The 19,346-nt window shown below is 41.3% G+C and overlaps 1 protein-coding gene across 1 annotated transcript in view; it reads left to right on the top strand.

Moving 5' to 3' along the window:
- The window catches only part of PIK3CA (phosphatidylinositol-4,5-bisphosphate 3-kinase catalytic subunit alpha), a 1,902,358-nt gene that overhangs the window by 1,702,716 nt on the left and 180,296 nt on the right, over positions 1–19,346 (top strand). The window contains exon 28 of the mRNA XM_044070443.1: positions 1,189–1,359. Within this exon, the coding sequence (XP_043926378.1) occupies positions 1,189–1,359 (171 nt within the window). The remainder of the gene's footprint in view (positions 1–1,188; positions 1,360–19,346) is intronic.

The following is a 19,346-nucleotide window of genomic DNA, read 5'->3' as shown; positions in this document are numbered from 1 at the left end:
TCAGTCCTTCATTTACTTGGCATGAAGCCTGACTGGAGGCTCTAGTGAAATAGTGCTTCTAGTGGTCCTGATAAGTCATATTTTGCGCTATTAAAGAGGCATTCTGGAATATTCTTAAGGCCCATCAATGCATTGTTCTTGTCCATGGAGAGTCACCTGTTTCTTGGTGATATTTTGGGGAGGTAACTGTGGAGGGTATTTTTTGAGGGATGTTTTTGGGGTGGGTAAAATTAGAGCTAAATTTGTCGACCAGTAGATTTGCTGTATCTTAGTGCTCATTATAGGTGGCTCTAGTTTGGCACATTCTTGTATAGTGTCTTTGAGGTTACAGAGATAAAAGAAGAATGCATTGTTATTGTCCTTGGCCTGGTTGGTGATTTTTTTTTACCTCATATTTGTCTATGGTAGACTTGGTTATCCCCTTGAGATGTTTGTTTAGATTGATGCAGAAGTTTTTAACCTTGTTGTGCATTGCAGTTCTGATTTTACTATAATTTTCTTCCTTTTGTTATACAACCTATTGATGTTAGGATTCCACCAGAGTGGCTTATTTGAGATTGTCCGATGATTATTCCAGGTAGGTTTGGCTATCTCTGTGCAGCCTTAAAAATGATTGTACTGTGTTTTCATGAACAATTCTTTCTCAGGGTTTCGGTGGGATTGAAGTATTGCAGTGGTGTCAATATTAGGACTTTTACCTTAGAATAAATTCTAAAAGTTCTGTGATTAGCTGGGGACTTGGGTTTTCTTTTTATTTCAAAAAAGACAGCTTTCTCGTCTGAACTGATCATTGAAGACATTACACTGGGGGTACATCTTACTCCCATGTTCCTGAGGACCAGGTCAAGGATGTTAGCACCTCTAGTGGACGTACAAACTAGATGGTTCAGGATGCTTGCATTTACAAAGTCCAGGAATCTTTAGCCCCACATGCCTTCCACCTTCTGGTGCTTCCGTTTCCACTGTGTGAGCTCTACTTTGTCTGCAGATTATTCCATTCATTTTTCTTGTTAAACTTTTGGTTATAGTGTAATGTGATATTGACCATCATTTGTCTGTCATACTTTGTACTTTATATTTGTTTGATGCCTGCCATTGTAATCACTGTAACATAGTAACACTGTATTCATAATTAGAAACTTGCAATCTCTCTTAATATACTAGACTTTTTTTTGTTTTATTTTGAAGAATGCTGCCTTATGGCTGCCTGTCAATCGGTGATTGTGTTGGACTCATTGAAGTGGTGAGAAATTCACATACAATAATGCAGATTCAGTGCAAAGGCGGTTTGAAGGGGGCTCTGCAATTTAACAGCAGCACACTACATCAGTGGCTAAAAGATAAGAACAAAGGAGAAGCGTAAGTTATTATTGTGGTTTAATGTAGCTTGATTAGATGGTTGAATTTCAGTGTTTGTTTACAGGAAACCCTCTCCAAATTGATTACTTTGCAAGTGGGCATTCCCAGTTAAATTAATAGAAATGTCATCAAAGAACCCTGCAGGTGTTAACCATTTCACTGCAGCATAACAAGGTGCTTATTCTGTTTCAAAATTGCACATTTAAGACAGAAAGTTATCTTTGCATATATAAAAGATTACTTGATGTTTCTTTATAAATGGCCAGGTTAAGTATGCCTACTCTTTGAATTGCGACCCTGTAGAAGGGTTTGTGTGCCTCTTGCATCCTTATGACTGTGTTGTCTGAAGCTTTATACTGTTGGTAGGGTCACTGTAACACTCTCTGCAGTTTGGTTTGAGTGGAGGTGGCCACACAAACAGTGATCCAGTAATGACCCACCTGATGGATCAGTCAAAGAATCAGAAAACGTATCCCAAACAGGACTACTGGGGTCCAGCTGTGGAGTCAGTCCTAGCAGTTGGTGTTAAATAGCATGTTGTCTGGTGGTTGGATCGCTTGCATGGCTTGGCCAGGAACAGTCTGAGAAAGCTGCATATGGAGCCACCACATGGGCTCATCACTTGCAAGGCTAACGCTTGGGAGTCAGGTGCAGTGACAGTCATTTTACAGGCAGTAGAAAAAATTGTTTGTTTGATTAATTGATTGACCGTTTTAAATTTGTTAACCAGGTAAGTGAATAGGTCTGCAGACTCTTTTTCAGCTATGACTTTGGCAAACTAACACCCACTATCTTACACCAGTAGTAGCTGCAAAGCATTCAACACTATCTTTCACTATACAGCACAATAACAGTGACATTTACCACATTTGTTGGGTTATACTTCAGTATTGTAAACACACAGGGTACAGGAGGTAATGTATTGCAAATAATATTGCTTGTTAAAGTCAGTATAATTGAAACAAAAAGCAGAATGAATATAATTTATGTACATGTTTACACTGGTTACAAATCCATACTTGAACAAGGCTAAAGCCTATTATTCCGAATAGTAAATGTATTCTAACCACAACATATTTTTGCTGAATGAGAATCACCCTGTGTCTTTGAACAACTGTCTGCATTTGTATTTGTTTATGATATGGCCATTTAATAGCTTTGTAAACTGCAAGCGTTAATAGCTGTATGCAGTTGATAATGTATTAAGTTTCACAGTACTTGAGCTGTTTTGTGGAATGTTTTTTCTACTGTTTCCAGATTCATCATGAGTATTTAGGCTTTCCTGACTTGTCATACTGTATCATATTTTCTGCTAAGTAACATATTTTTAAAAAAGGTCAGTAATTGTCATTTAGACATGCTCAAGGTGGGGGGGGGGGGGTCAGGACATTTGTGACTGTGGGAGAAGGAGCTTTAGGATTAAGTAGACTGGATATTCTGTAGGATATCTTGTTTTTAAGACTTTTATCCACCTGTTGTTTTTGCTTGTGTTTTAAAAGTTAACTCATTATGCAGCATAACCCGCAGATATGTTATTACGTTATTGTGAGAATGAGTGTACCTTTAGGTTCTTTAATATGTAGCAAATGCCTTTGATAGGCTTTTCTTTGTTCCATAGACCATTCCTGAGTGTTTTTAGTGCTGTTGGTTAGTTTGTTGATTGATAGTCATTTCCATATTTAACCAAAATTAATTTGAAGGTGTTTAATTCTTTCTAAGATTTATGGCTTGGTACAGCTGTCTACCAGTAATGTGTAGTTATTTTTAGGAGATCTTAGAGAAAGCATTTAACAAATGGACAGAAAAGTTGAAGTGCCATCACTAAGCCATGTGTAACCTTTTTACTTAGATCCCTGGTGTGAGAGGAAGCCTAACTTAGAATTGACTAGCAGAAACAAAACATTATATAGTTATTGTTTTGCCAATTGTCACACAACTGGACTAGTATATCTTGCTTTATGTAAAACATGTGGTTCCTTTTATGTCGGAAAGACTGAAAGGAAACTGAAAGCACGTATTTATGAGCACTGTTATGAAATTAGTAAACAAAATCACACAAATGCATTATATCGTCACAAAATTACCTGTCAAGAGGCTACCTATTCATTTTTTGTATTAGAAGTAGTTGACAAAGATACCAGGGGGGGTATGTGGGAGGCCCGGTTAGAATACCGAGAACTTTTTTGGCAAATTATTTTGGACGCCACTACCCCCCCTGGATTAAATGACACTATTTCAATCAAACCAGTGTTAAAATTAAGACAGGCTAAGTTATAATTATTATTTTTAAAGTACTTGAGATTTTATTAAATTATTAAATTATTCTATTTAATATACACACCTAAGCTTTACATAAGATTTTATAATATATATACATATATAAAATATATATTTAATTATTGCAATATTTATATATTTTCTATTATATTTTCTATTATATTTACATATTTATTATACATATTCAAACAGATTCAGTTATTTACATTTACTGTCATATTCACTGATATATTCATTACATTTAGTATACATTATATATAGATAAAATTTTTAGTAAAACTTTGTATTATTTTAAACTATATCTCTTTTAATGAAATGCTTTTGTTAATGAATTAATCATTCAATTAATGTTTGAACCAATAGGGAGATACAAGTTTTATTTGAATCATGTATATAACTGTTCAAACAGTCTATACTTGGTCTTGCATTATCTGAAGAAGTTTTTTACGAAAACGCATTTGTTTGTGTTGAAGCTTTTATGTACTAGTGTTTGTGTTACGTGGAGTCATTAAATTCATTTACTCCAACCAGACTATTTCATTGATTGGATACGTTCCTCCTTTGGGGGCTCCCAGCGGTTTTTATTGGTTTTTGGTTTGCAATTTCTTGCTGGCATCACTACAGATTTGTGAGAGGAAGCCTAGTTATGACAAACAACAAAGGTTTCTTTAAAATAATCACAGAATACTGATACTTAAAGAAAATTCGGCTTTGGGCAGCTGCAGAAATAATGATTGATGGTTAGCTATTTCAGATTTCCATTTGAAATGTAAGAAAACAGCACCATTAAATAGACAATTACCCATATTGTTGCAAATTTGATTAAATAGTGAATATAGTGCAGTCAGATTGATGTCAATGGAATGAAAACCATATTATCTATATTTTTGAATGTAATCTAAAATTAGTCTGAAGATTTGAATTGGCAAGAAGTCAGCAATCACCTGCCAGGGTGGGAGCTTTAATCCGTGAACAGCACGTTCATCAAACACTAATCATCAAAATGTCTTTTAATCAAAAGGCCATATCATCCTAAACATTTACACTGAATGATGATAAGTTGGCCAACATAATGGAAGCGCAATGTACTACTTACTTATCAGTAACTTAGCTATAAGAAAACCTGCCCTTTCCTCACTGTAGTGCAACCTTGGAGTTGGTGTGTGTGTGTGTGTGTGTGTGTGTGTGTGTGTGTGTGTGTGTGTGTGTGTGTGTGTGTGTGTGTGTGTATATATATATATATATATATATATATATATCTCATTATATATATAATTAGTGGGTGCGCCCCCCCCCCCCCCCCCACAAGAGGAGGATACAGTTAACACCAGACACAACTTCCACCCCCACTAGGCTCTACCCATAATAGTCCTCTCTAAACTACCTCAGATCAAGTTTGCCTAAAATGGCGACAGACAAGTAGTAAACAACAATAAGATACCAGATTTGTGTCCCTATTATGAAGCCAGTCTTGGAAGTATTCGGTCCACTAAGAGTCTCAGGCCGGTGGAATGGGAGGATGTCAAGGATTAGTGAAGCTCAATAACACAGATGGAACGTTATGGCAAGGCATAAATTCTTTATCTGTTGTTGTCATTCTTCACATAATCCTTGACTGTGGAACTGAGTCCCTAGCTACCTGAATCTTGGATGGTCTCATGACAGAATATTCCTGAGCACCATTGAACCGAGCGATGCATGTCCCCTAGAGACCTGGTCCAGTTTGTAGTGAGTAATAAAGGTATGAGAAGATGCCCATGTAGCTGCTGCACAAACATCATCTAAGGAAGCTATAGCATGAAATACTGCAGAAGCTGCTACAGCTCTAGTTGAATGAGCTTTCACAGGACGTGGAGGTTGGCTGTTTGAATGATAAAGGTCATACAATCCCCAAGCTATTTTGCTAAGGTAACCTTGGAAACTGGGTTACCTAAAGAAAGTGAGGAAAAGGCAACAAACAGTTGGTCGGATTTTCTGGAAAAATTAGGGAAATGGACTGGTAGCTGCAAGGTTTGATTGATATTAGATTCTGAAACTATCTTTGGTAAGAAGGAAGTATTAGTCCCGAGGGAAACCCTGTCCTTGTGAAATATTAAATAGGGGGGCTTGCAGGACAAGGCTTGAATTTCCAATACTCTTCTTGCAGAAATAATAGCTAATAAAAACAAAGTTTTCCATGTCAGAAATTTTAAGCCACAAGTAGATGAAGGTTCAAAGGGGGGGGGGGGGTAGAGTAAGAGATTGTAGGACTAAGGTTAAATCCCATGGAGCAGTGGGTTCTTTAAACTGAGGCCTTAACATTAGGGTTCCCTTCAAAAAAGCTTTACAAAATTTATTTGACATAAGTGACGAACCATCCAAACCAATATGGAAATTAGATATCACAGCCTGATGGACCCAAATGGTAGATGTTGAAGGACAAGATTGATAAAGAACATCCAGAAATTGCCTTACTTTATCCACTGGAACTGGGTAAGAGTCATTGTCATTGTTAAGAGCCCATCTAGCAAATTTTTCCCATTTACTCTGTTACAGTTTTCTAGAAGAAGGTTTGTGATGGGCCAAAATGATTTGTCAGACTAGTAAGATAAGGGAAGAATGCCTGGCAATCATGGGAATTGGGAAAGCCATGCAGTGAGCTTGAGATGTTGGAGGTTCGGATGTACTATACCTTCTGGTTGAGGTAATAGATCAGGAGCTGGGTCCAGAATCCAAGGTTTCCAAAGTAGATGAGGCCAAATGAAGGGAAATCAAACCTGCCAAGGCCAGAATGGGGCAATGAGGATTATTGTGATGTTCTTCATGTTTCACTGTTGCAGTCATTACATTTGGGTAATCCTGCTGGCAGGTTGCCCTGAATTCCAAAGTCTTGGGTCCTGCGTCGGTTGCTATCACCCCTTCCCTGACGTCAGGTCGTCAGGGGTATAAAAGATGTAGCGACGCCATTTTCTTCAGTCTTTCTTGCCGCGCGGTGCCTGAAGCAGAAGCAGTTCACAAGTGCCGGTCGGCCGACTCCTGAGATTTTCGTACTCTATTTTCAGATCCGAAGTCTTCATTAAAAGCTAAGTACCCCGTTGGGGAAACTTTTTTCTTGCTCCAGACCGATGTCAGAAAAAGTTAATAATTGTATTTCTTGTGGGAAGCAAATACCTCATAAGGACTTTCATTCTTACTGTATTCCTTGCCTAGGCCCTGACCACGATGTTTCTAGTTGTCGGTTTTGTGCCATATTTAACCAACGCACTATTAAGCGTCGGTACGATTTTGTACTAAGCTGTTTTGGGCGCAGATTTAATTATACAATGTCATCGGATAGCCATCCGACTACTGGAGTTCACAAAAAGCGCAAAGAAAAAGACAGGCAACCGAGGCCCAAAACCAATGACGAAGCTTCTCCTAAGCCAGTCGCCAGTTCTCAGTGAGGTGCTTTCGCAGCCCCTGACGCCCGCTACTTTAGAGTCACAGGCTGCTACCGACATCCACATAGAGTCCATCAGGCTGCTTGAAACTCAAGGTATTGGATCCTCAGAGACTATTCCCTCAGATGGGTCCGGAGCCGCTGAGCAGGCATCGGCTTCTGAGGGTGTATTCAGACCTAAACAATTATACATTAAACCGACTTCAGCTTCAAAGGTAAAGACTAAAGCTCCTTTAAAAGCAAAGAAACAAGTTCACTAGCCACATGGACAGGCCTCCATGCCCAAAAAACAGATGCTCAAAATGGCCAAAGACTTAATTACCTTGATCAGGGGTTCCCATCCCCCTCCTGATGAGGCCTAGGCAAGAGAGAGACTGTGAATCTTCAGATCAGGTTTCCATTTCCTCTGATTCTTCTTCTGATTAGGAATGTTCTCTTCCCCCCTTTGAGGATTTTGATGCTGAAGAATCTATTCCTTCAGCTTCTCCTCTTGAGGACTATTCCTTTGGGGAAACCTTGCATACCATGAGGGAGCATTTCCACTGGGAGAGCCAAGATTTATCCGAATCTAAGAAGAGGCTCAGGGACTTGCTTCTACTGCCTCAACACAGGCCTCTAGCTATTCCACCTGTGTTAGATATTGTAGATGTGTTTTCAGAGTCTAGTCTGACCCCTGACTCCTTGCCTCCAGCTCCTGTTAAGCCTGACAGAGATACTACAGGGTTCCTGGCTCTCATAAATTCCTTTTCAAAAACCCTGCTGCAGACCCAGAAACTATTTCTCACGGTCCCAAAGGGGTTAAGGCTTCCACTGCAAAAAAAGCCTACCCCCTCTGACAGAGATTCTAGGGCATTGGATAGATGGGGAAAAAAGATTTACACATCTGCTACCTTGGCTATAAGGGCTTTAAACTGCCAATTTCATATGCTCAAATATCAGCAATATGTCATGACACTGCTTAAACAGAAAATGTTGGTAAATTCTGAATGTGCAGATGATAAAGAAATGCAGGATTTATTGCATGCAGCTGAACAAGTTGGAAAGCATACTTTGCAATGTGGTTTTGATTCTCTGGAGGCCTCCTGCAGGGCCACTGTTACGGGTTCTGTAATTAGGAGGCATGCTTGGTTAAAGGAACAAAATCTGCCTGATCATGTCAAAGCTAAATTATTAGATGCACCATTACAGCATGATACCTTGTTTGGTATTAAGGCAGAAGAGGTGTTAAAGAAAATGGAGGACAAGGCTAAATCTATGCAAGCAGTCAAAGATGTTTTTACAAGTACAGCCACCTAGGTTTAGCAGACACTGGCCTACAAAGAATTCGTCCTTTCCAGTGTCAGACAGACCTCAGAGGGGCAGATCCAGGTGGCCTAGAGGCAGATCCCAGCCGCAAGGTTCGTACAGGTCTAAGCAATGGGGAGCTTCTACCTCCAAAAGTGTAGAAGACAAATCACAACCATACAGGAAGCAGTCCCAATGACTTCCCCCTGCCAGCACCAAGCACTTATCTACTGGCAGCACCCTTAGGGGGAAAATTAGCACTTTCTTCTCAAAATTGGCATATTATGACCCAGGACAAATGGGTTCTAAACATAGTGTCACAAGGCTACAAGTTTCACTTCCATACCCTGCCAAGGGCACACGGTTGGCCAGACATGCCAAAAAATCAATGGGCAGAGGCTCAAAAACAAGTCTCATCCTTCATGGACATGGGGGCTATTCAACAAGTGCCACAGCAAGAGCAGGGACAAGGATTTTGCTCAAGACTGTTCTTGGTACCCAAAAAGGACAAAACATGTAGACCAATACTGGGCCTATCTATTCTAAACACTTTCCTGGATATACCAAAATTCAAGATGTTGACCTTACAGCAGCTTCTGCCCATGTTAGGCAGAAAGGCTTGGCTGGTCACTTTAGACCTAAATGAGGCATACCTGCATTTCCCAATCAGACAGTCATGCAGAAGATACCTCAGATTCAAGGCTGGTTCAAAACATTACCAATTCTCTGCACTGCCCTTTGGCTTATCTACTGCGCCCAGGGTCTTCACAAAGTGCCTGGCACCAGTAATTGCTTTCTGCAGACAAAGAGGAATACAAATTTATCCTTACTTGGATGACTGCCTCATTCAAGCAGAGAACAAGGACATCCTACTACAGCATCTGGCATTTGTGAAAAGACTTTTACCATGCCTAGGGTACACAGTCAACAAAAAGAAATCAAAACTAGTACCCTCTCAAGAGATAATATTCCTGGGTACAAGCTTAAATGCAACTGCCCAGATGGCTTATCTCACGCCAGACAAACAAAGGCAACTGACTACCTATTTCAAGGAATTGGCAACAAAGGCCCATTTATCTGCAAGAAGAATTCTGCAGGCTTTGGGCTTCATGGCATCCTGCATCCTACTAATTCCATATGCAAGACTGCATATGAGGAAACTTCAGTGGTACCTAAAAATTGTCTGGACACAACATTGCCACAGCCTAGAAACAATGATTACTCTCATTCCCTGCCTGCAGCAGGAGTTTCGATGGTGGGCAAAGGCTTGTCACCAAAACAAGGGACAGCCATTCTTACTTCCCCCCAGCCAGGCAGAACCTAACAGATGCATCAGATCATGCCTGGGGGGCCCACATGGCAGGAAGAGGCATTCAGGGCATCTGGTCCTCAAATCAAATGCAGCTGCATATAAATCAAAAAGAGATGCTAGCTGTTCAAAATGCCCTGCCAGCCTTCAAGGACCTAATTCATCCGGGACAACTACTGATAAAGACAGACAGTACCACGGTCGTGGTACATAAACAAGCAGGGGGCACGCATTCTTACCCCCTTTGCAGACTAGCCATGACTTTATGGGACACAGCATTGACTTACTAAGTTCATCTGCAGGCACAATTCCTGCCAGGAAAGGACAATACTCTGGCAGATGAACTAAGCAGAAACCTCATGGATCCCCATGAGTGGCACCTGGATCCACAAGTCTTCAGCATGATAACAAAGAAATGGGGACGCCCGGACATAGATCTGTTTGCCTCCCCTCACAACTATCAACTAAAAAGATTCTGCACAAGGACTTATCACAGACAAGCATGGAAATTGGATGTCTTATCTTTCAACTGGAAAAAACTGTCAGTATATGCCTTTCCTCCACTGCCTCTCCTCCCCAAGGTACTCCTAAAGTTGAGACAGGAAAAAACAAAAATGTTTCTGATTGCCCCAGACTGGCCCCACCAGTACTGGTATCCGATCTTAAGGAACTTGTCTCTATGCCCAGCCTGGACCTTACCTCAAGTACCTCACCTACTGTCCCAACAAGACAATCAGATTCTGCACAGCCAACTCAGGACTCTAAACCTGGCAGCATGGCGGATAATGTAGCCATACAAAGCACACTTCTCAGTAAAGCTGTGATGGATGTCATTTTGGAAGCCAGAAGGACTAGTACTAGCAAATCCTATGCTGGAAAATGGAAGATATTTTGTGCTTGGAACCAAGCTCAAGGAACTGACACAGCTGTACCAAATGTTCCTCAGATTTTGCACTACTTAACTGAGATGCTGGACAAAGACCTATCTTTTTCATCAATTAAAATTCATGCCTCTGCCATTTCGGCTCATTACAATACAGAGCCACCACTCTTCTCTCATCCTTTATTAAGGCAGTACCTCAGAGGAGCCAAACATTTAAGGCCTCCAAGGAGACTGCCAATGCCTGCATGGGACCTCAATTATGTATTGGAAAAACTCACCCTACCTCCTTTTGAGCCAGCTGCTACTGCGGATATAAAGTTCTTATCTTGGAAAATAGCTCTGCTCCTAGCAATAACTTCTGCAAGATGAGTGTCAGAGCTACAGGCTCTCATGGCTGTGGAACCTTTTATCATTTTTTATCCAGACAGGGTCTCTCTGAGGACAAACCCTACATTTATGCCTAAGGTGGTGTCCAGTGTAGCCCTTAACCAAGCTATTCATTTGCCAACTTTTTATCCAAATCCACAGAACAAGGGGGAGAAAATTCTGCATTCTTTGGACGTACACAGACAACTTAGATTTTATTTGGACAAAACTAAAGTTTTCAGAAAGACAGAACAATTACTAGCGGCATATGCTGCAGGATCACAAGGAAAGGCTATCTCCAAGCAGACTATTTCAAAGTGGATAGGTCACTGCATTCATTTCTGCTACTCTCAGCATGGCAAGCCAGTGCCTAAGGGCATTAGGCCGCATTCAACCAGAGCGGCAGCCACTTCGGCAGCCTTTCTCAGGGGAGTACCAACCAAAGACATTTTAGAGGCTGCTACTTGGAGTTCAGTGCACACCTTTACAAAGCATTACAATCTGCCACTACTCTAAATCCAGAGCAGGCTTTGCCACTGCAATTCTGCAGGGCCTCATAGCCACTCCTAATATTCTTTAGCTCCAGCCCCCCAACCATAGCTTTGGGACTCTACCCAAATGTAATGACTGCAACAGTGAAACACGAAGAACATAGTACAGTTGTGTACACGTACCATAAATGTAGATGTTCGAGTGTATTCACTGTTGAAGTCCAGGTTACCCACCCGCCATCCACCTTATTCCTGCTGGGACTTATCTTTGCTTCTTTGATCTATACAACCTATGTGGTGTATTTGCTTGTAGATGAAGGTAAAGTTTATTTTGGTGCATGTATATTTTATATATAAAAAAACAAGTAATCTCTGTGGTATCCCCAAAGTCTCAAAACAGCCCACTAAAGTGTAGTGGGTCTAAAAACAAAACAGTGCAAGAAACTTCTCTATGTGGAAGATTTTCAGTCCATATATTTCTAGTTAATCACTGTATATTAATCAGATCAGACAATAGTAGTAGAAGTAGCGAACGTAAACTCGTCAAGTCAAAAAGTAATAGAAAATATATAATTCTACAGCATTACTAAGTATTCAAAAGTAATCCAAGCAAGGCAGGCCGTCTGTTTCCAGTCGAAAATCCTTTATTAAGTACACAGACGAGATCCAAGTAAAACAAAAATAGAGTAATAATTTCCTCACAAGCTTTCTAAATATATATATATATACTTTTTATCAGGCATGGGAGTGGTTTATTGTGCTGTAACACAGTGTTATTGGTAGACATGTTAAATTCACATCCCTTCCCCCATCAGTGTGACATTCGAGCTGGTCCTGCCCTACCTAGTAGCTGTCATAATAATATATAGCTCTAATGTACTTTAATGGTACATCTTATTTAACCAAATTATTAAGTAGATTATTAAGTATGTGATTTTATCCAAGGCAATATACTACATGGCTGGAAATATATCAACCTTAGTTCATTTTGCGATCAAAAATTATGTATAAATATATACATATACATTTTGCATGTAAAAATCAGTTTCTATTTTCATAACCTATTGTTAACAAAGATCGCTTCCGTCCTTCTAGACTTCTTCAGGTCTGTGTACAAGAACCCTAAAACCTATATAATTGTGTAATTAGTATTGTTATTACCATCATTTTGAATAAAGTGGAAAAAAGATAAAATGCATGTATGATGATGGAAAACAAAATATACACTTAAATTTCAAATGATTTAAAATGGTATTTAAAACCAATTTATAGAAAAAAATAATAAAATAAAATACAATTAATCATGTAAACAATGTGGCAATTTTCTAAGTTCCGGTGCACTTTTACCTTTTACTTGAACAGTAGTAGTTTAGTCCAGGCTTTCTAAAAGAGTTCAGCTTTAATTGCCATTTGGGGACACCTGACATCTGGGGCAAGAAAAACTGAAGAAAATGGTGTCGGCTGCATCCTTTGCACCCCTGATGTCAGGGAAGGGGCGACAGCAACCACGCAGGACCCAAGACTTTGGAATTCAGGACAACTGAGGGCAACCTGCCAACAGGATTACCCAAATGTAATGACTGCGACAGTGAATACACTCAAACATCTACATTTATGGTAAGTGTACACAACTGTACTTTCTCCGATCTCTTGGCTTTCTTTAGAAACTGGGATGTCAGGGGAGTTGGAGGAAAGGCATATGGGAGACCGGGGGGCCAATAGTGGAGAAGAGCATCTCTGGGTGACTTCCCTGTTAGGGATTAGGGCAAAGTTACTGCTGCACGTGTTGTTCAGAAGGGATGCAAACAGATTGCAGCAAGGTTGACCCCAGTGGCGGAAAATCTTCTCCATCACCACAGGATTGAGATCACTCATGAGGCATTAGAATAGTTCTGCTCAGCTTGTCTCCTATCACATTGGAGCTCCCCGGAATATGCATTGCTGTAAGAAAGCGTTTGGAAGAAATCACCCATTGCCAGACTCTGAGGGCTTCTTGACAAAGTGGGTAAGGTTTGGTTACTCCTTGTTGAGGTACCAGACCACTGATAAGTTGTCCATCTGAATTGCCACAGTTGGGAAGGGTATCTTGAAATGCTTGCAACGCCAAAAGCACTGCCTTCTTCTCTAGAGCATTGATGTGCAAATTGATCTCCAGTTGTGACCAAGTGCCTTGAACTGTCCTTCCCAGATAATGCCCCTGACCCTATCTGGGAAGCATCCGTAATCACTATGGCTTGGGGCTATGGAAGGATGAAAGGACAGCCTGAAAGAATCTAGTTTGAATGGAGTCACCAAGACAAGTCTTGTTTGCAGCGATCAATGATCAAGATGCGGTATGACATCAGCTGATTCATTAACAACCACTGGGAGGCCAGAAGCCATTGTAGAATCCTCATGTGATATCTGCCCAAGGAAACTAGAGTTGTAGAGGCTGCCATCGAACTAGCGCCTGTACAATGAGTCTGGCTGGAACACTTCTGTTCTGAACTATATGGTTTACTTGTGATCTGATCTTTTGGAGCCTCTCTACAAGGAGTGAAGGAATTGGCCTAACAGTGTTTAGCAGAGCTCCGATAAATCCAGCTGTTGAGTACGTTGTAGATATGACTTTTCATAATTTACTGTAATGCCTACTAAGCGAATATGTATGGTGTCATTTCTTGCCCTTTCAAGTTGATGCCTGGTGGTAGCAGTAAAGGAGCCAGTCGTCGAGATAAGGAAAAACTTGAAAACCCTGCAGTCTGAGATGAGCTGCTACTACTGCCATGCATTTGGTAAACACCCTGGGGGCTTTGGTGAGACCAAAGGGCAGTGCTCTGAACTGAAAATGACTGCCTCCCAGCCGGAAGCACAGGAATCTTCTGGAGCGTTTGTCCATTTTTTATATGGTAATACGTATCATGAAGATCTATAGAGCACATCCAATTATCTCTTTCCAAGAAAAAAAGTATTGACTGTACTGAGACTATCCGGAATTTGGTTTGGTGAACTGCTTTGTTGAACTGGTAGCGATCCAAAATGGGTCTCCAGTCTCCTGTCTTTTGGGCACTAAAAAGAATCTTGAGTAAAACCCAGATTGTCTCTGGTCTGGTTGGACTTTTTGTTTTGAGCAGTTTTTGAATTTCTATGATGAGAGTCTTTGTGTTTTTGGATCCGAGGAAAGGGGAGTGATATAGCCTCTGGAAATGATCCCCTGCACCCATTTGTCCAATGTCATCTGTAGCCAGGCAGCTTGGTGCAGGGATAATCGTCCCTCGACTGCCTCAAGAGGAAGGCAGTCGAGCCTCCATTCAGGAGTGCTGGTAGGAGTTACCAGAGAAAGAACCTCTGGACCCCTGGTTCTGTGGGCCACCTCTGCCTCTGGAACGGCATCTTACATTACCTCCCCCCTCTGCCCCTGGGGAATTCCTTACCATGAGAGTCCTGGAAAGGCCCTTGGGACTTTTTGAACCATAGCCTCCCACTTCTCTGGTTTGTAGAGTAGGGCCGTTGAGGAATGGAGAAGCATATGCCAATAGCAGAAAAGAGTCTTCCCATCTTTCTCACATCGGGCCAGTGTGTCTTTTACCTAGGGTCCAAACAGGGATGTTCTGTCAAATGGATGTTGAATGAAGATTTAAATGGCTCTGGAACGTCACACAAGTGCATCCAGGTGTGTCTGCTAATGGCTATGCCTGAACCCGCTGCTCTTGCCATCCCTTTGGCTATGTGGGCAGTTAGCTTCATTGACGAGTTAGAAATTGATTCGAAGGTGGTAAGCTGAGCGGTAACCTTGTCTCATACCCCTTTGTCTATTCTTCCTGTGAGAGTATATGACAGCTCTTTAATCAGATCTCAGCCTGGTGAAGTGTGCCATGTACTTCAAAGACCTGAGAGCGAAGGTCGATGAAGTGTAAATGAGCTTCCCAAACTTATCCATAGTCCTAGACTCCTTGTTAGGTGGATCAATAGTAGGACTTTCCTCTGCAAGTTCCTTTTTTGTGGCTGCCGGCATCACCATGGCGTCTATAGGGATACCCTTAGCCCAGTGCTGCTTGTCCTTAGGGGCAGAAAGGATCCGGTCAGGTCTCTTGGGGATCAGCTCAATAGAGTCAGGAATTTTCCATGCCCGCTGAGTGATCAATGTAATAAGATGTCAGTGGGTGGAGAAATCCAAGAGATAGAGGGTTGGGCATGAAAAGCCTCCAGGTATACCGATTCCTCAGAGGAAGGCTGGAGGGAAATCTACCCACTCCCTATTTCAGGATTTTCAGGATTTCCAGGATGTCTCCAAAGGAAGCATCATCTGGGGGTAACCAGGGGGAACCTTCTCCCTCATCAAAATCAGTATACTCAGTGAAGGACTCCTTCAGGGAGTCTTAAGTGCTTCCTCTTGCACTTTTTCTTCAAAGGTACTTCCTCAGGGAGATGTTTCTGGAAAGTATCCTAAGAGGAAACCACCAAGGTGGATCTCTCTTGAGGCTTTTTTGCCTTCTGTCCCAGGGATGAGGTTGGAGAAAGCTCTGGTCGAGGGGATACAGATGGTTTGGCCTGACAGGAATGGCAAGTACTGGGATCCTACAGTGGACAAGACCTTCTCCATGATTCGGAATGCCAGCCCCTCCCCATAGAGAAATGGGAGCCTGGACCCGAAATATACTCCTTCAGAACCATGGTCCCACACAGCACAGAGGAAGCCACCTTTGAAACAGAAACCTGGGTCAAGCGAACCAGCAATGAAGCATCGACCCCTGGAGGTTTCCGGTTCCGATAAACTGAAAGAGCTCAAGGGAATTCTCTCTTCTGGAGAAAAGACTCTTACTAGAACCAAGACAGCCGGAGCCAGTCAGGTTAGTGCCAGGGGCTCCAAAGACTCAACTGTAGTTGGAGGAGGAAGATGAGACAACGTCAAAGAAGGACAGGCCCCTGTGCTGAGTTGTCTGGGAACCGAAGATGGAGGAAACCCCCTAGCTGTCAAAAGCTGGTCCACCAGCCTCATGATGTCCGATTCTGAGACTGTTAATGGATCGAACGGACGGCGCTAAAGGAGACTAGATGGTCTTGGTTCCAGGAATGGGCTAGGTGGTCAGTCTGCAAATGGATCGACTGACTGAGAATACATGGTTCTTAGTATTGTCCTCAGTACAGTCTGCTTCGGTACTGACAAGACCTCTGGTACCGAAGCTGTAGGTGTCCGTTCAGAAGCAATGATTGGTGTTGAATCACTCTTGCCTTTCAATGCCAGGAAATTGTCAACACCATAGGCTGTTTGGATAATTTTGCAGGCAGTTCCGAGAAACTGCTTGGTACCAAATGAGAGCATTTCTTAGGCTTAGAAGAGGAGGAGGATGATGAGCTGGTTTCGGTCTTTAGACCAGATATGGTCTCTTCAAAGTCTCTATCAACAGACCTTTCAAGATAGCTTGTTTCTTGGCTCAGTTAGTCTTGGCAGAGAAACTATGACAGATGATGCAATCCTCTTGCGGGTGGACAGCACCTAAACAGTACACACAATAGGCATGCCCGGCCCATCTGAATTGAGCATCTTCCTCTCACACTTTTGGTACCTCTTAAAGCCAGAGGTGCCCTTTGAAGTTTTATCAGCCATGCCAGGAAAAAACTTGGCCTGACGCTGATAAAAGTCACCGACACACACACACACACACACACACACACACACACACACACACACACACACAAAGGGAACAGGGGAAAAGATTTTTTTTTTAATAGAAAAAAGAAGGCACTAACTATGGTGGCCAGAAATACCTAGGTTAAAAATAATATCAACAATGGTATGTTAAGGAGGGGAAAAAAAAGGTAGAGGGGAGGGGAAATAGATCACTCACATGCATGGAAAGAAAGAGAGGAGTGGATAGAGAAACTAGAAAGCCCTTGGGAGAAATATAAATATATAACAGAAAATTAGAGAAAAACTTACTCTAAATAACTGCCAAAGCTGGACGTGTCTGACACATGAAACGGGAAACGAGATCTGGGGTAATTTAGAGAGGAGCATTATGGGTAGAGCCTAGCTCAAGAGTTTGGAAGGAACGAGCTGAAATAAACGGCTGAGTTGGTTCCGAAGCTCAGAACTGAGCCCACAGTCCAGGATTGCAGGAAGACTGACAACATCAGATGTGAAGTTACCCCTCTATGTAGGAGAAGCTGCCACAAATTTACAGCTTACACCCCTGGGCTTTACCTATTTTAAAGTTAGGTTTTATCATCCTTGAAATGCATCTGTCCTTGTCCTGTCTCTGTTTCTCTCCCACATGTGAAAAACGGATGGCAAGCTCTCAGTTAACTGATTTTGAGCCTTAAGAAAAAAATGCACTGACTATCCTTAAATTAATTGTAAAATGCTGTACTTAAGTATTAAGGCTGCCAAATGTATTCACTTCTCTCAGCAAAAAATTATTTTCACTGAATTGCTTACTTTCCCCATTTAAATACTAATCGTGATGTTTGTTATTCTAATGTCTTGGGAAATTTTTACTCCTTTCTTGACCACATTTAATCTGTGTTTGCAGTTGTTTAATGGAAGATAGTACAGCTAATAGCTTTACAAATGCAAAAAACAGCTCTTTTCCAGTACTGGAAAACTATCATTTTCATGTCTTCCATTTTCCATCCACTTTGCCTAGAAAATAAAATTCCCTTGTCTGCAGTGTAAAAATTAAGAGCATTAATCTGTACTTCCATTTGTATAAAACCAGGGAAATTATATTTAAACATATAATATGATCAGTACACTTTTACATCTTCCACTGGCTGCCCAAGATTACAGAGTAAACTCTGGATACACTACAGTTAAGAACATTAAAATCACTAGCGTAAAGAGCAGTAATTGACATAAACAGCGATCACTTATGAGACCACCTAGCTCACATTTAACATACCTCTGCATACCATGTAGAACTACAGTATAACATGCAGTTTACTTTGACATTTATTATTTATATTCAGTATATTACTTGTCTTTGTAAACATTAGACCCGCGGTAGTGGTGCTGTGGTAGCGTTGTCGCCTCACAGCAAGACGTTGTCGCGTTCGATTCTCAGCTAGAGCGTCTTCTGTATGGAGGCATGCATGAATGGGCGTGCCTTAGTTGAAGGTTGTGCGTCAGGGCTGGTAACTCGGCACGTAAAAATCAACTACCAATTATTAGCGGACCGGAGTTCCACTGTGGCGACCCCTAACCGGGATAAGCCAAAAGACACAACAACTTGTCTTTGTAAACATTAATGATAAAGATGAGAATATGCTTTAGACTATGCCTGCCAGTTTGCAGAGTCAGCAAATTTCCAGTCTTTTGTTTTAGCTACTTTTTGCACAAGCTCAGTTCTCATGTCCAAACTTTATCTCATGGAAATGGCACTTTACAATTCTTCCATTTATTTCCTTCTTTTACATTATTACTGGTGTCAGTTTTCACCTTGACCACCTAGAACTGTGGTCTTTGATTCATCTCCAAGGTGCTTCTGATTTTTCTAGTCAGCTACTGATTTTTTATGGAAAAGGCTCCACTGGCAAGTCATCTCTTTGGGCTTTACTGTTAAAAGAAGAATGCAAAGAGCCTATTCAGCTTTCAGGATCACACTTTGCTGAGTAAACTTTTTTTTATTTCCTCCTTAGCCTGTTCTGCATCCAAACATTTGTTTGATCCTTGAGGAAAAAGTATTCTAAAAACAGGTGGGTATAGCAACTTGAATCTCGTATTTGCCTCTCCAACATCCTGTGATTGAAGGGTAAACTCACTTCTCTTTTGCTTGTCATGCAGTGAGTAATCATTTTCCTTGGACACTCTTGTTATTAATATTTTTCCCTTATGGCACATTTTTGTTAGGAGCTTTTTTTTTTTACTGGTGTGATTACATGTTTACTAATATAAGTCTTGGCTACTTTTAATGGTCAAATTTGGAGCATACGCACTGTGCCCCATCACTTAACAAATCTTGCTGTGGAATATCAGTCCGG

Source organism: Protopterus annectens, chromosome 4.part1 (genome assembly GCF_019279795.1).
Source record: "Protopterus annectens isolate FY-2018-M chromosome 4.part1, PAN1.0, whole genome shotgun sequence".
Classification (NCBI taxonomy): domain Eukaryota; kingdom Metazoa; phylum Chordata; order Ceratodontiformes; family Protopteridae; genus Protopterus; species Protopterus annectens.
The sequence above is the reverse complement of the archived record's forward strand: the minus strand, read 5'-3'. Positions and strand labels throughout refer to the sequence as shown.